This window comes from Panulirus ornatus, chromosome 19, assembly GCF_036320965.1.
Source record: "Panulirus ornatus isolate Po-2019 chromosome 19, ASM3632096v1, whole genome shotgun sequence".
Lineage (NCBI taxonomy): Eukaryota > Metazoa > Arthropoda > Malacostraca > Decapoda > Palinuridae > Panulirus > Panulirus ornatus.
The window spans coordinates 3943356-3961480 of NC_092242.1; the positions used below are offsets into that span (position 1 = coordinate 3943356).

The window sequence follows — 18125 nt, forward strand, 5'->3', positions numbered from 1 at the left end:
GCGATAAGACACACTGAAGTGTGTATCTGCTACAGGTTCTATAATGCAGCAAAACCACTCTTGGAGAGAACAGCTTCCAAATATAGCCGTCATTTGCTTTTCAGTGGACTTTAATGGACCGCTCAGCTTTAAGACGCTCACAACTGCCAACCTTACGATGCTGTTTTCATATCCTTTAATAACGAACGGCTAATATTTGCTCTAACGTTTCATAATTATTGTTATGATTATATCTGTCTTCCAAGTTATTTTCTTGTTATTTTCTTCTTTGGCGTCCACTCTATTCAGTCTTTATGAGCCACTTGTTTATTTGCTCAAATCTGTCGTATTTCCCATCTTTCTGTTCCTCAGAATGAAAACCAATCATTATTCCGCAACACATTTTCTTCTGGTCTCTCTACTAATATTAGTAGTTCTCTGTACATGTACCACAAGACTAGTAAGCGATAAAGTATTTCTTTAGTACACAACATGAGTTATATATATATATATATATATATATATATATATATATATATATATATATATATATATATTTCTTTTTGCTTTGTCGCTGTCTCCCGCGTTTGCGAGGTAGCGCAAGGAAACAGACGAAAGAAATGGCCCAACTCACCCCCATACACATGTATATACATACGTCCACACACTCAAATATACATACCTACACAGCTTTCCATGGTTTACCCCAGACGCTTCACATGCCCTGATTCAATCCACTGACAGCACGTCAACCCCGGTATACCACATCGATCCAATTCACTCTATTCCTTGCCCTCCTTTCACCCTCCTGCATGTTCAGACCCCGATCACACAAAATCTTTTTCACTCCATCTTTCCACCTCCAATTTGGTCTCCCACTTCTCCTCGTTCCCTCCACCTCCGACACATATATCCTCTTGGTCAATCTTTCCTCACTCATTCTCTCCATGAGCCCAAACCATTTCAAAACACCCTCTTCTGCTCTCTCAACCACGCTCTTTTTATTTCCACACATCTCTCTTACCCTTACGTTACTTACTCGATCAAACCACCTCACACCACACATTGTCCTCAAACATCTCATTTCCAGCACATCCATCCTCCTGCGCACAACTCTATCCATAGCCCACGCCTCGCAACCATACAACATTGTTGGAACCACTATTCCTTCAAACATACCCATTTTTGCTTTCCGAGATAATGTTCTCGACTTCCACACATTCTTCAAGGCTCCCAGAATTTTCGCCCCCTCCCCCACCCTATGATCCACTTCCGCTTCCATGGTTCCATCCGCTGCCAGATCCACTCCCAGATATCTAAAACACTTTACTTCCTCCAGTTTTTCTCCATTCAAACTTACCTCCCAACTGACTTGACCCTCAACCCTACTGTACCTAATAACCTTGCTCTTATTCACATTTACTCTTAACTTTCTTCTTTCACACACTTTTCATACATACACATACATATATATATATATATATATATATATATATATATATATATATATATATATATATATATATATATATATATATGTTAGCCTGAGCTAGGTACCCATTCGATCGACCAACCCCTAGGGTTAGATAAACACGGATGACTAGTTCGACTGCCGTCGCCAGGATTCGAACCTCTATGCTTCACACTGTAAGCCTAGGAACGTATCACCGTTGACGTTAAGTGCCAGATATGAAGACACTGAGTGGTTACAGCATAGCTATCTGATTCTATATATCCTGTCTTCCATGATAATGGGAAGCTCGCCAACTTATAACAAATATCTGAGCGTCACTGCCTTTCATCCCGTGACGTCTGCATAATTCTAATTCCGTAATGTATACTTGTATGATACTCCGTTATGAATAATGAAAACGGAATTAATGGCAATAGATTAATAAATAATGTTGTTATGGAACAACCCAAGCATATTCTAACCAGAAAATTTTACATTTAGGGAATTCATTTAGCAATGCTCTTACGTCGTCTTGTCTTTCGATGTAGGTGTTTTAATGAGAACCCTAATCTGTAGATTAATGTAGATAACAAAGAACTTCAAACGTGGACGAATACGCTTGATTCTAAATATGCCACGACAAAGCGTAGTCATTACAGTGCAGGACAAACCGAGTTTTGACAGACGCTTCAGGAGTTTTACTTCTTTTCATCTCCTATTCACTGGAGAGAGAGAGAGAGAGAGAGAGAGAGAGAGAGAGAGAGAGAGAGAGAGAGAGAGAGAGAGAGAGAGATTACGGCAGGATCAGCTTCTCTAGAACAAAATTGTCATGGTGTTCGCCAAGATTTTACTAAAGGTTCTTTCATCTTTGAGGCTGCGCTTCACTCAGAAGCAAGAGAATTATGTAAACTTCTTTGGTATGAGTACCTCAGCTGATGATATATTCTCGCCTATGTTGACTTTACTCGAGGTGTAACCACATGCTGTCCGAGCCCGGTAACACCAAGATATATATATCATGAATTACAGCTAGAGAATGGATGTGAGGCGCTTGTGGCGTTCTTCGTCTGTTCGATTTTCCTTATGTTGTTCCAAAGCTTGATAGCCTGTGGCCCTAAAAGTGAGATTCATTTTCTTTAATTCAAATCAAAGTCCAATAACTGGGGTGGGGAGGTAGGAGGAATCAGGGGATCCTTTTCCATTAGATTATGTAGGCCCCGATGATTTGAGGGGCCATATAAATGAAATCTTACATTCCTTATATGATACCAGGGCCCGAAAGCCTAAAGGCCCCCGTATATGCTTTGCCCCTTTTCCGACGGGAGACATGAGTATCGTAGGCCCAGTCCCCTTAATACACCATTGAGGAGAGAGAGTACTTAATGTAATTCCCTAAAACTTCTACCTTGAAGGATGCTGTGCTTCCTTTGGAAACCAGGAAAAAATATGGACATGGTCGTAACTGATATAATACCTCAGAGGTAATTCATTGAGAGAGAGAGAGAGAGAGAGAGAGAGAGAGAGAGAGAGAGAGAGAGAGAGAGAGTGACCTTAAACATTTCTTAACCTGAAAATCATGCGGGGAAACATTTCTGAAACTGAAAATCATATGGGAAATAGTATCAAAAGCACGCATGTTAACAGAAAATTATTATCATTGCTTAGAATGTGGCTGTATAGTTTATATTGGATACTGGGGATTTTTTTTTGGCAAATTCATAAATACATAGTGAACGTATTTGAATATTATACCGAGAAGGACTCATAGAGTAGGTACAAATATTTATTTCCAATGTGTACCTTATAATGCATTCAAAGGTCATGTGTGAGTGAACTTCAATGCATTAATGAAAGTTGAATACACTAGAAGTTTAGGAGCAAAGACCTCGTGCAGTACGACAGTGTCTCCCGCAGTCTCGGCAGTAGATGGTTAGACCCATGCAATGTAATGTGACTCCTTGCTAGTGTAGATTTAGCAGGGAACGTGGGTGATATGTTAAAAGCCTGTGGGATGATGATGCGAACTATATATTCCTCTGCTTGTAGATATTATACAGCTAGTCGACACGCGTGTTCGTCATCAGCGTTCTGCAAGCGGTTTTCCTCGGCTGTACAGTATGTATGAAATGTTTTATAACATCGGCGTGCTGAAATGAATTCTTCATTTTGAAGGGTGTCAAACATAGCCATTTAGATGCTATTGTAGCACGTTGTAGATTAGGATTTGAGCTAAAGAGGTACTTACGGTTTTCATGTGTTACTATTGTTCGCTGTCACTGTGGTTTGTGAAATATTCATGTGCAGGGTCCAGTCATCTTTAGAGGAGTAGCTATGGATTTTCTGTTCATTCAGCTAACCTGTTCTTTGCTTTTTAAATTCTAGTCTTACTTTTGTACTGGTGAATCCCGACTAAATTAGACTTTTCAAAGATCAGACGTAATTATGTATTTGATAAGTAAATGTGACGGGTAATATCGAGACGGTGTTTAATATTTCGATCGGTAGGCGCTTTCACTTACGCTTTATTTAGGGTTTAATTATTTTGGTTCGGGACTTTTTTTTTGTGTTCATTTGAAATATTTTCCAAGTGCTTTAAAGTCCTTTTCTAGCGTAGCTTCGCTGTGTAAAAACGCGTTTCAGTGTCGTCAGAATCATGTTGCGTAACAACTCTGTGCTGGCCGAATTTGGTTAAATAAAAAGATTGATACTGCCCTTCACACAAAGTCATATGTAGTATAAGTATCTCCGGAAAGTAGCGCAACCATGGGCTGCAGAAGCCACTAGAAAGGATTTCGGCAACATTAGAATTCTCATGGAAATTGGTCCTCTCTTCAGGAACTCGTACAGCTCATAGGCTACAGTACTTCTAGTGTTACGAAGTAATGGATTCCTTTGGAGTGAAAAGTTCTTTAATGAGACTATTCCAACTGATACAGCCGCTCAGTGGTCACTTTTCACTCGCAATTTAACCGTTCAGGTGGAGTCCGGTCACACAGAGATATACATAAGTGTGTATGTGTAAAGATTCGTGAAGACATTGGGCTCCTGTTGGTGACAGCCCGTTCCCTGATATGCTACTGCTGTCCCGGCACAACTCTGGTGTGGGTGCATGGGGTGCCATTTCTTGGCAGAAAGTGGCCCGTGCGTAACTGTAGTATAGTTAGCTTTGCTTTTTTTTTGGGGGGGAGGGGGGCTTGATTAGGGCATTCACTTTGCTTGTGCCATCTCAACAAACATTAAAAAGTTGTAGTCCTCTGTGTTACTGTATCAAGTTTGGCATGTGTATATGAAGCAGTGGTTGATCAGGGGTATGGGCTAAATCTCGGGCGATAAAGAACTGACCTGGAGTTTATTTTTCAGCTAGGAAGGGTACTTGCACTAGAGTCGGTAGCATGAAATTGTATATGGAAAGTTAACACCTGTAAATGTATGTGTAACTTTAGCCAAAAGCAAAACTGGTGTGCATATATTCCAGCTTAAAGGAAAATGACGAATCATGGTTTATTTTATTTCTCGCAATTTTTAGATAAACAAATCTACTTAAAGCTTTTGAATATATACTAAATCAGGATTAGAAGAATTATAGAGAAATATGCAAAAACTGTTATTGTGCGATGCTCATGACAGACACTTGGTAATCAAAGGAGCATGTCATGTCATGACAACATTAATAAGTTCCTGCCGTGCATGCCAGTGTCATCAGTCACTGTCAATCTTAGAGGCTATAGCCCATGAAAGTTTAAGATGATTATGTAGATGTTTATGTTATCCTTAATTACATATCATGAGAATAATTGTTAAACATTAGGTTAAGTTTATTACATTTGTCGTGGTTTTTAAAATGATTCCACGAAGGGTATATGCTTTATATTTTAGGAGGTAAGTAGTAGTTTGTTGTAACAATAAGAGCCCATTCGACTTTCGTAATTGTTGTATAGTAGAATTCTGTTTCAACTGTAGGAATCACTAAAGAAAAAGTTAAATAAGATGCACTCGTAACCAAGGCGTTTAATTTAGTTGGTATGCATGAGAATGTTACCTGGAGATTTTGTAATGAAGTATCGTTTTTATCCTTGCATCGTCTTCAAAAGAAGAAAATCGAGAAGAGTGTGCAAATTTTAACAATATACATATATTTCCGAGACTTACATAGCATAGGGTACATGTAAAGTTGAGAGAGAGACATTTCCATACGCCTGAACGCGACGTTCAAACGCCCATGATTTTTTTTTTTTAACTTCCTGTCTTCTATGTTTATTGAGAAAGTGCTGTGGTCTGTGCTGCAAAAGGCAAGTCAAGCCTATTCCCGTTGGTACAACCATGCAACTAGCTATATTGCGAAAACGTTCGGGTGGCGACATATTGTATTCAAGAAGAGATCGATATTTTTCCTGTGTAACAAATTGATCCAACACACACCATGGTGATAAGATCCCGTCGTGCAGGTCTGTCTCATCAGTCCTTTTGTATGAATTTTATACATCACACTGGAAATAAGTGTATTTAGAATATGCATCACACTGGGAGTTGGTGTATACAGAATATGCTTTAAATGCTATTAGTACCGAAACATATGTACGCTGAATATGTATTTCTGTAGAGAAATCCAATCCGATCCAGTACACGTATCAACAGCTCTGGCACATACACTTCAAGGAAAGTGTACGTACGATGAACAATTAAAGACACCTTTACACAAAACAGGTTCTTGTTGGAGGCTGTCATAGTGCTGAAGCATATACTGCCTTATTTTGTTTGTTGGCTTGGGTTGACCCTAGTATATCATTGGGTTATCACACAGACTTAGTAAACCAACGATTTAGCAGAACGCACCTCTATATTAGGACACATTTGGTATTTGTAGTTATACGTTATTTTCATTCAGCTGGTCATCTGGTCATCCTTGACATGACCTGACGTTGCAATACACTTCAGTTCGTCAGCTGCTTAATGAATTCATCAGCTAACATTTGTGGGACTCAAAAGTCCTTCCCAGATCGCTATTACAATTTGAAACTTCTTTCCACAAGACTGTGAAAATAAATCGACTTTATCGTATAACGTTTCCTCTATATGTTATATAATTTGTTAAGATTATGCTTAAACTGCAACTACTTGGAACCTTTCCAGTGGCAGACATTTTGAGAAAATAACATTCTTTGTACTTTGATCTAGACCATCATAACCCTGACTCTCGTAAGTGTTTTTTGTGACAATTCTAATAGCGAGAACAAGGTGTTCCAAAGATATCTCGGTCCTTGAAAAAGAATGACAAGGAGAGAATTGATACTCTTTATGTTGAAGAACTATTTTGATGTATACTGGTGAGAGAAGTGTGGAGAAGACCTTCAAACTTACCAGTAAATATAATTTTCTCCCTCAAGTGGTTTGACATGAATCTCATATTACTTTTTCTTGTCTTTCAGAATGTATCCATTAGGCTCTTTAGTCTTGCAGAACTCCACTCACTATTATGCTCATTCAGCCACATGTCCCTTCATGCTCTCCCGAACACTTTCCCTTTTATCTCCTACCTTTTTAATCTTAATCTAAGGCACACTTAGCATCATTCCTCCTGTTTTCATTTTTTTTCTTTTAGCCATGAGCCAGAGTACGATATTGTGGTGGTGGGTGGAGGGATTGTGGGTATGGCCACAGCCCGAGAGCTTGCACTCAAGCACCCAAACCTCAAATTTGCTGTTGTTGAGAAGGAGAACAGACTTGGTAAGTAATTTATTAGTTTGAAGGTGAAGGATTGGATGTTCAGAAACATGAAAATTCTTTCCCCTTGTTTCCCCTTTTTAAATCTATCAACAGATCACCTCAACCAGAGTACTTACAGAGGATTGACTGTTGGGATGCCATTGGAATTATTTTTTTTCTTGTGTACAGTGGAGTACTTTTGTATGTGTTTTGAAGGATTTTTGTAGATTGAAGGGTAGCTTACATCCACTTTGTGTGACCATTATCTTGAAATGTATAATGCTTCAGTCATTTTTTTTCATAAATTACTTGATATTCCTGCTTGATGTAATGATAATATGAAGAATTGATTTGCCGATGTTTGTAAGTAAAACTAATAATCAGACATTTGTCCTCTTGATCATGTCTCACTTGGTTTCCATCAACTCCCATAAATGATATTAGGTTAGGTGGATGGGAGAAAAATGGAACCATTTCTTACTTCCTTATTTTTTAGTAGTACTTCAGTGGCTCTTATAATAAAGGAGCAATTATATGAGTAGCATGGAGTACAGCATACTGTTTGAGATAAAAAAAATCCATAATGCTTTGGGCCAATCAATGTGTGTGTTTTAGAATTTTATGAAATGTTAAAAAATTGATGGATATTAAAAACTTGTCCCCACAAAATGTAGTCTGAATACTGCACTTAGTATAACCAGGCCATTGAAAAAGCATCAATTTGATTAATTACTGCTTTTTTCAGTAGACAGTGTTTTGAAAATTGTAACAAAACATTGTTTTATTAATGTGGTTATGACTCTTTTGCCTATTGCTAGTAACCCAGATATGTGAAGCAGAAGAGAATGAAGATTAGCTGAGTGGGTGTTTTGACATGTGAGTAAGGTGGATGGGTGTGTGCAGGAAGTCAGGGGGGCAGGCTTTTTAAATATTTTCCACACATCATCAAAGCTTTATTTTCCGTAAAAAAGTTTAATGTCAAATTAACAAAAACTCGGATGAAAGACGTGAACGAAACCTTTAGGGTAGAAATAGTGCCTTCTGCCTGTTCAGGTGAATAAGATAGGTTTGACTTGTGTTTTCTTCAGTGTCAGACAAATGCAGATGCAGTGTCTTCATATTGAGAAACATTGATTCTTATTATTTATTGAACAGAATCATTTCATGTATTATTTTAAGGATATTATCATACGGCACTGGTGGCTGATTCGGGTGAGAAACTGCAGAAGCTGGTGACTGAGTTTGGTAAAGCATGTGAAAGAAGAAAGCAGAGAGTAGATGTGAGTAAGAGCAAAGCTTTTAGGTACAGTAGGGTTGAGGGACAAGTGAATTGGGAGGTAAGTTTGAAAGGAGAAAAACTGGAGGAAGTGTGGTGTTTTAGATATCTGGGTGTGGATTTGGCAGCGGATGGAAACAGAAGTGAATCACAGGGTGGGGGAGGGGGCAAAAGTTCTGAGTGTTGAAAAATGTTTAGAAGGCGAGAACATTATCTCAGAAAGCAAAAATAGGTATGTTAGAAGGAATAGTGGTTCCAACAATGTTATATGGTTGCGAGGCGTGGGCTATAGATTGGGTTGTGCGGAGGAGGGTGGATGTGTTGGAAATGAGATGCTTGAGGACAATATGTGGTGTGAGGTGGTTTGATCAAGTAAGTAATGAAAGGGTAAGAGAGATGTGTGGTAATAAAAAGAGTGTGGTTGAGAGAGCAGAAGAGGATGTATTGAAATGGGTTTAGACACGTGGACAGAATGATTGAGGGAAGATTGACAAAGAGGATATATGTGTCAGAGGTGGAGGGAACGAGAAGTGGGAGACCAAATTGGAGGTGGAAGAATGGAGTGAAAAAGATTTTGAGTGATCGGAGCCTGAACATTCAGGAGGGTGAAAGGTGTGCAAGGAATAGAATGAATTGGAACGATGTGGTATACCTGGGTCGGCTTGCTGTCAATGGATTGAACCATGGCATGTTAAGTGTCTGGGGTAAACCATGGAAAGTTTTGTGGGGCTGGATGTGGAAAGGGAGCTATATATATATATATATATATATATATATATATATATATATATATATATATATATATATATATATATCCCTGTCTCCATGGTTGTTTAATTTGTTTATGGATGGGGTTGTTAGGGTGGTGAATGCAAGAATTTTGGAAAGAGGGGCAAGTATGAAGTCTGTTGGGGATGAGAGAGCTTGAGAAGTGAGTCAGTTGTTGTTCGCTGATGATACAGCGCTGGTGGCTGATTCATGTGAGAAACTGCAGAAGCTGGTGACTGAGTTTGGTAAAGTGTGTGAAAGAAGAAAGTTAAGAGTAAATGTGAATAAGAGCAAGGTTATTAGGTACAGTAGGGTTGAAGGTCAAGTCAATTGGTAGGTAAGTTTGAATGGAGAAAAACTGGAGGAAGTAAAGTGTTTTAGATATCTGGGAGTGGATCTGGCAGCCGATGTTACCATGGAAGCGGAAGTGGATCATAGGGTGGGGGAGGGGGCGAATGTTGTATGGTTGCGAGGCGTGGGCTATGGATAGAGTTGTGCGCAGGAGGATGGATGTGCTGGAAATGAGATGTTTGAGGACAATGTGTGGTGTGAGGTGGTTTGATCGAGTAAGTAACGTAAGGGTAAGAGAGAGGTGTGGAAATAAAAAGAGCATGGTTGAGAGAGCAGAAGAGGGTGTTTTGAAATGGTTTGGGCACATGGAGAGAATGAGTGAGGAAAGATTGACCAAGAGGATATATGTGTCGGAGGTGGAGGGAACAAGGAGAAGTGGGAGACCAAATTGGAGGTGGAAAGATGGAGTGAAAAAGATTTTGTGTGATCGGGGCCTGAACATGCAGGAGGGTGAAAGGAGGGCAAGGAATAGAGTGAATTGGATCGATATGGTATACCGGGGTTGACGTGCTGTCAGTGGATTGAATCAGGGCATGTGAAGCGTCTGGGGTAAACCATGGAAAGCTGTGTAGGTATGTATATTTGCGTGTGTGGACGTATGTATATACGTGTGTATGGGGGTGGGTTGGGCCATTTCTTTCGTCTGTTTCCTTGCACTACCTCGCAAACGCGGGAGACAGCGACAAAGCAAAAAAAAAAAAAATCCCTGGGGATAGGGGAGAAAGAATACTTCCCACGTATTCCCTGCGTGTTGTAGAAGGCGACTAAAAGGGGAGGGAGCAGGTGGCTGGAAATCCTCCCTTCTCGTTTTTTTTTTTAATTTTCCAAAAGAAGGAATAGAGAAGGGGGCCAGGTGAGGATGTTCCCTCAAAGGCCCATTCCTCTGTTCTTAACGCTACCTCACTAACGCGGGAAATGGCGAATAGTTTGAAAGAAAAGAAAAGATATATGAAATGTATAGGTATTTATATGTGCATGTGTGGATTTGTATTTATATACATGTGTATGTGGGTGAGTTGGGCCATTCTTTCATCTGTTTCCTTGTGCTACCTCGCTAACGCAGGAGACAGTGACAAAGTATAATGAGTAAATAAATCAGATATCATTGTAAAAGAAAAAAATTTAGTTAATGCCATATTTGAGGTGATGTGGAAGAGAAATATTTCCTCTGTAGAATATCACAATTTTTTTAAAGTTGATGCCATATTTGAGATGATGTAGAAGAGTAATATTTCCTCTATACATCACAAGTTTTTGTTACATTGTTTGTTTTTTCATACTATTCGCCATTTCCCATGTTAGCGAGATAGCATTAAGAACAGAGGACTGGGCCTTTGAGGGAATATCCTTACCTGGCCCCCTTCTCTGTTCCTTCTTTTGGAAAATTAAAAAGACTGAGAGGGGAGGATTTCCAGCCAGCCACCTGCTCCCTCCCCTTTTTGTCGCCTTCTACGACATGCAGGGAATACGTGGGGAGTATTCTTTCTCCCCTATCCCTGCCTACAAACATTTACAGACTTTTGTCAGCATTGTTTCTGGACTTTGGAAAAGAATGACTTTGTTTCCAAGTACCAAGATATTTGCTGACGTAAGTGCCTGTGTCTTCATGTGCTCTCTTTGTGCATGTAACATGTTGCACTTTATTGTATAACTCTTGCTTTTTGCAGCTTTCCTAAAAAAAAAATGATAGTGTGTAGATAATCCCCAGGAGCTTGACCAGTTGCTGAAATTAATGCTTTATCATGTTGCAGCTCTCCATCAGAGTGGGCACAACAGTGGGGTGATTCATGCTGGTATCTACTATAAACCTGGTTCTCTCAAAGCTAAGCTGTGTGTTGAGGGCCTGCATCTTGCCTACAAGTACCTGGATGAAGAAGGTAAAGTGTAAAATTTTTTAAATGGGATTCTTTGTAGTAGCAGTAGTAAGTATTATGGCATGGTCAGCAACATGCCCCAACAGGGTATAGCTTAGATCAGTGGAAAAATTAAGATTATGAGAAGAAAAGTAAGAGAAATTGAGTTTAGGTGTTGAAGCCCTGACTTTTTACGTTGGAAATCATATATGAAAAGGATATGAGAGAAGAAAGAATTCCACAGCTTTGCTGGTCAGGGACTGCCTTTAAGAGTGCTGATCATGAACATGAATGCAGGACTAACCAGCATTGTATATCTCTCATTAATTTGCATACATTTAGAAATTTGACTTTTGGTGATATATAGCAATCAGTGTATTTGTATTCATATCATTTGATGAGTTCTGTGAGAAATTAAGCTGATATAAGCTCTTGTTTTCTCCAGCAATGGGAAAGGGATCTATCTGCAGGGTTAACAAGTTATTCAGAATTCCACTCACATATTCCCTTTTTATTTCATTGCCCTCTGAGTGCTTTGCTTAGGAAAAACATTGGTTACTGTTTAATAAAACTTGAAACAGCCTTGAATTTTACATGGTGGAAAATGTGGGAATCCATTATTAATACATTCTAGAAAAAAAAGTGATAAAGTTCGCTGAATAACCTTGCTGTAGACTTTGAAATGAAGCTTTAAGATTAGCTATGCAGAAAACCTACCCACTCAAAGTAGTTATGACTTAATACTTGAGGTGGATTACATTGTGAAAAGGGAAGCACATAAAGACAAAACCCATAACAGGAGAAAGTAAATGAAAGGAAGGATATAGGTGTCATAAGCTCTTTGTAGGGAGGCAGATTGGGAGGCTTAATTCCAGAGTCAAGGAATAGAGATATAATATTTTTTTTTAAATGAATGGTAGCAGAAGGGAAGTGAGAGAGAGAAAAGACAAAGCTTGAACATACATTGATTTTGTCAGATTGATAACTTCCCATATCACAAGAATTATGGACATAATCTCCAGTGATTGTCCATACCTAACAGTTATTTACATATTAGGTAGTCCCTCAAAGGCCCAGTCCTCTGTTCTTAACGCTACCTCGCTGATGCGGGAAATGGCAAATAGTTTGAAAAAAAAAAAAGGTAGTTTCATTGTCTGATCTGTCTTTTAACATATTTCTCCATTTAAAAGGAATTCCTTACAAGAAATGTGGAAAATTGATTGTAGCTGTCAATGAAAAAGAAGTGGGGAGGCTGCTAGACCTTTATGACCGAGCAATTCATAATGGTGTACCAGATGTGGAACTAATTGAGGGGAATGAGATAAAGAAGTATGAACCCTACTGCAAAGTGAGTATTTATAGGTTCTACTAGTGTTGCCTTTACCAATTCAGGAAGTGAGATGGGGAAAATAGACTTCTGAAGTGAATCTGTGAAAATAGACTTTTGAAGTGTATTTACAATGGGTGAAATGCTAAGAATGAGGTGCAAAGGAATTTAGAATGTTTGATAAAGAGACAATGAATTTAGGTTAAAGAAAAGACAGATATGCCATTAATCCAGGCTAATTGATACTCTGTCTATGTTGTATTGCAGTGCTTCTTGGTCTTTTCTCCCATCATCAGTGGTACGTAAAAGAACTGATACTATCTGAATGTAGACTTTCATCCAAATGATATACCACTACAGTATTGTTGATTTGCTGATGGTAGATAATGCCTTTCATAAAAGGCAAATATTCTCAGCTTATAGAATAGGAAGTCGTTCAAGTTGATAATCCAGTTTAATTGTATAACCTCTTAAAAGCTGCAGTGCTTTCATGTCATTTAGATTGTCTCATAACATTATTCTGTTGCTGATGTTACACCTTTTGTGGCATTTGCCTTTTGTGAAAGGTGTTGTGTTCATTGTTTATGCTGAAGTCTGTAATGACTTGCTGATAATTTCTGAAGCCATGTTTTTGATTTCCAAAGTTTATATTCTTTCACAAGGTGATTAAAAGTAGTGTGCAGAGTGAATAAATGAGAAGTTCTGATATTATTGAGGAAGTTCAATAATCACCCATCTCTCTCCATCCACTTTCAGTTTTACCCATATCAATCTATGTATATACATATATATGTGGATGAGTTGGGCCATTCTTTCATCTGTTTCCTTGTGCCACCTCGCTAACGCGAGAGACAGCGACAAAATATGATAAATAGATAAATATAGTAAATTTGTATATTTATTTATGTGCATGTGTGTGTGTGTATATATATATTTTTTCTTTTCTTTCAAACTATTCGCCATTTCCCGCGTTAGCGAGGTAGCGTTAAGAACAGAGGACTGGGCCTTTGAGGGAATATCCTCACCTAGCCCCCTTTCTGTTCCTTCTTTTGGAAAATTTAAAAAAAAATGATGAGAGGGGAGAATTTCCAGCCCCCCCGCTCCCTCCCCTTTTAGTCGCCTTCTACAACACGCAGGGAATACGTGGGAAGTATTCTTTCTCCCCTATCCCCAGGAATAATATATATATATATACCTGGTTTAAAAAGCGAGATATACATAAGTATACTTATGTAAGTAGGAGAGATGGCCAGAGAGCGTTATTGGATTACGTGTTAATTGACAGGCGTGCGAAAGAGAGACTTTTGGATGTTAATGTGCTGAGAGGTGCAACTGGAGGGATGTCTGATCATTATCTTGTGGAGGCTAAGGTGAAGATTAGTATGGGTTTTCAGAAAAGAGGAGTGAATGTTGGGGTGAAGAAGGTGGTGAGAGTAAGTGAGCTTGGGAAGGAGACCTGTGTGGGGAAGTACCAGGAGAGACTGTGTACAGAATGGAAAAAGGTGAGAACAATGGAAGTAAGGGGAGTCGGGGAGGAATGGGATGTATTTAGGGAATCAGTGATGGATTGCGCAAAAGATGCTTGTGGCATGAGAAGAGTGGGAGGTGGGCTGTTTAGAAAGGGTAGTGTGTGGTGGGATGAAGAAGTAAGAGTATTAGTGAAAGAGAAGAGAGAGGCATTTGGACGATTTTTGCAGGGAAAAAATGCAATTGAGTGGGAGAAGTATAAAAGAAAGAGACAGGAGGTCAAGAGAAAGGTGCAAGAGGTGAAAAAAAGGGCAAATGAGAGTTGGGGTGAGAGACTATCAGTAAATTTTAGGGAGAATAAAAAGATGTTCTGGAAGGAGGTAAATAGGGTGCGTAAGACAAGGGAGCAAATGGGAACTTCAGTGAAGGGCGTAAATGGGGAGGTGATAACAAGTAGCGGTGATGTGAGAAGGAGATGGAATGAGTATTTTGAAGGTTTGTTGAATGTGTCTGATGACAGAGTGGCAGATATAGGGTGTTTTGGTCGAGGTGGTGTGCAAAGTGAGAGGGTTAGGGAAAATGATTTGGTAAACAGAGAAGAGGTAGTAAAAGCTTTGCGGAAGATGAAAGCCGGCAAGGCAGCAGGTTTGGATGGTATTGCAGTGGAATTTATTAAGAAAGGGGGTGACTGTATTGTTGACTGGTTGGTAAGGTTATTTAATGTATGTATGACTCATGGTGAGGTGCCTGAGGATTGGCGGAATGCGTGCATAGTGCCATTGTACAAAGGCAAAGGGGATAAGAGTGAGTGCTCAAATTACAGAGGTATAAGTTTGTTGAGTATTCCTGGTAAATTATATGGGAGGGTATTGATTGAGAGGGTGAAGGCATGTACAGAGCATCAGATTGGGGAAGAGCAGTGCGGTTTCAGAAGTGGTAGAGGATGTGTGGATCAGGTGTTTGCTTTGAAGAATGTATGTGAGAAATACTTAGAAAAGCAAAGGGATTTGTATGTAGCATTTATGGATCTGGAGAAGGCATATGATAGAGTTGATAGAGATGCTCTGTGGAAGGTATTAAGAATATATGGTGTGGGAGACAAGTTGTTAGAAGCAGTGAAAAGTTTTTATCGAGGATGTAAGGCATGTGTACGTGTAGGAAGAGAGGAAAGTGATTGGTTCTCAGTGAATGTAGGTTTGCGGCAGGGGTGTGTGATGTCTCCATGGTTGTTTAATTTGTTTATGGATGGGGTTGTAAAGGAGGTAAATGCAAGAGTCCTGGAAAGAGGGGCAAGTATGAAGTCTGTTGGGGATGAGAGAGCTTGGGAAGTGAGTCAATTGTTGTTCGCTGATGATACAGCGCTGGTGGCTGATTCATGTGAGAAACTGCAGAAGCTGGTGACTGAGTTTGGTAAAGTGTGTGGAAGAAGAAAGTTGAGAGTAAATGTGAATAAGAGCAAGGTTATTAGGTACAGTAGGGGTGAGGGTCAAGTCAATTGGGAGGTGAGTTTGAATGGAGAAAAACTGGAGGAAGTGAAGTGTTTTAGATATCTGGGAGTGGATCTGTCAGCGGATGGAACCATGGAAGCGGAAGTGGATCATAGGGTGGGGGAGGGGGCGAAAATTTTGGGAGCCTTGAAAAATGTGTGGAAGTCGAGAACATTATCTCGGAAAGCAAAAATGGGTATGTTTGAGGGAATAGTGGTACCAACAATGCTGTATGGTTGCGAGGCGTGGGCTATGGATAGAGATGTGCGCAGGAGGATGGATGTGCTGGAAATGAGATGTTTGAGGACAATGTGTGGTGTGAGGTGGTTTGAGCGAGTAAGTAACGTAAGGGTAAGAGAGATGTGTGGAAATAAAAAGAGCGTGGTTGAGAGAGCAGAAGAGGGTGTTTTGAAATGGTTTGGGCACATGGAGAGAATGAGTGAGGAGAGATTGACCAAGAGGATATATGTGTCGGAGGTGGAGGGAACGAGGAGAAGAGGGAGACCAAATTGGAGGTGGAAAGATGGAGTGAAAAAGATTTTGTGTGATCGGGGCCTGAACATGCAGGAGGGTGAAAGGAGGGCAAGAAATAGAGTGAATTGGAGTCATGTGGTATACAGGGGTTGACGTGCTGTCAGTGGATTGAAGCAAGGCATGTGAAGCGTCTGGGGTAAACCATGGAAAGCTGTGTAGGTATGTATATTTGCGTGTGTGGACGTGTGTATGTACATGTGTATGGGGGGGGGGGGGCCATTTCTTTCGTCTGTTTCCTTGCGCTACCTCGCAAACGCGGGAGACAGCGACAAAGTATAAAAAAAAAAAAAAAAAAAATATATATATATATATATATGTATTTTTTTTTTTTTTTTTTTTTTTTTTTGCCGGTCTCCCGCGTTTGCGAGGTAGCACAAGGAAACAGATAAAAGAAATGGCCCAACCCACCCCCATACACATGTATATACATACACGTCCACACACGCAAATATACATACCTACACAGCTTTCCATGGTTTACCCCAGACGCTTCACATGCCCTGATTCAATCCACTGACAATCCAATCCTCTCTTCCTACACGTACACATGCCTTACATCCTCGATTAAAACTTTTCACTGCTTCTAACAACTTGCCTCCCACACCATATATTCTTAATACCTTCCACAGAGCATCTCTATCAACTCTATCATATGCCTTCTCCAGATCCATAAATGCTACATACAAATCCTTTTGCTTTTCTAAGTATTTCTCACATACATTCTTCAAAGCAAATACTTGATCCACACATCCTCTACCACTTCTGAAACCACACTGCTCTTCCCCAATCTGATGCTCTGTACATGCCTTCACCCTCTCAATCAATACCCTCCCATATGATTTACCAGGAATACTCAACAAACTTATACCTCTGTAATTTGAGCACTCACTCTTATCCCCTTTGCCTTTGTACAATGGCACTATGCATGCATTCCGCCAATCCTCAGGCACCTCACCATGAGTCATACATACATTAAATAACCTTACCAACCAGTCAACAATACAGTCACCCCCTTTTTTAATAAATTCCACTGCAATACCATCCAAACCTGCTGCCTTGCCGGCTTTCATCTTCCGCAAAGCTTTTACTACCTCTTCTCTGTTTACCAAATCATTTTCCCTAACCCTCTCACTTTGCACACCACCTCGACCAAAACACCCTATATCTGCCACTCTATCATCAAACACATTCAACAAACCTTCAAAATACTCACTCCATCTCCTTCTCACATCACCACTACTTATCACCTCCCCATTAGCGCCCTTCACTGAAGTTCCCATTTGCTCCCTTGTCTTACGCACTTTATTTACCTCCTTCCAGAACATATTTTTATTCTCCCTAAAATTTAATGGTACTCTCTCACCCCAACTCTCATTTGCCTTCTTTTTCACTTCTTGCACCTTTCTCTTGACCTCCTGTCTCTTTCTTTTATACATCTCCCACTCAGTTTCATTTTTTCCCTGCAAAAATCGTCCAAATGCCTCTCTCTTCTCTTTCACTAATAATCTTACTTCTTCATCCCACCACTCACTACCCTTTCTAATCAACCCACCTCCCACACTTCTCATGCCACAAGCATCTTTTGCGCAATCCATCACTGATTCCCTAAATACATCCCATTCCTCCCCCACTCCCCTTACTTTCATTGTTCTCACCTTTTTCCATTCTGTACTCAGTCTCTCCTGGTACTTCCTCACACATATATATATATATGTATATGTGAGATGTGCCTTAATTTGTATGTTGAATGGTGCTACCTTGTTAACATGGGGAATGGCAATCAAATATGAAAAAATAAATGCTTTGGTTAGAACAGCTTTGGTATCCTATATGAATTGTAAAAGCTGTGCAAATATATATTGCATGATGCTGTGCTATTGTATCATGGTGGGAAAATGGCTGATAAAATTTGCATACTGTTTTGATA

The 18125-nt window shown here is 39.7% G+C and overlaps 1 protein-coding gene across 2 annotated transcripts in view; it reads left to right on the top strand.

Moving 5' to 3' along the window:
* Positions 1–3353: 3353 nt before the first annotated feature.
* L2HGDH (L-2-hydroxyglutarate dehydrogenase) overlaps positions 3354–18125 on the top strand; it is a 31865-nt gene continuing 17093 nt past the window's right edge. The window contains exons 1-4 of one of the 2 annotated variants that reach the window (XM_071673475.1): positions 3354–3547; positions 7032–7156; positions 11282–11407; positions 12574–12731. In XM_071673475.1, the coding sequence (XP_071529576.1) occupies positions 3426–3547; positions 7032–7156; positions 11282–11407; positions 12574–12731 (531 nt within the window). In that variant the 5' untranslated portion in view covers positions 3354–3425. Of the gene's footprint in view, positions 3548–5251; positions 5878–7031; positions 7157–11281; positions 11408–12573; positions 12732–18125 lie in introns of those variants that run through there. The other variant, XM_071673476.1, reaches the window with a different exon arrangement.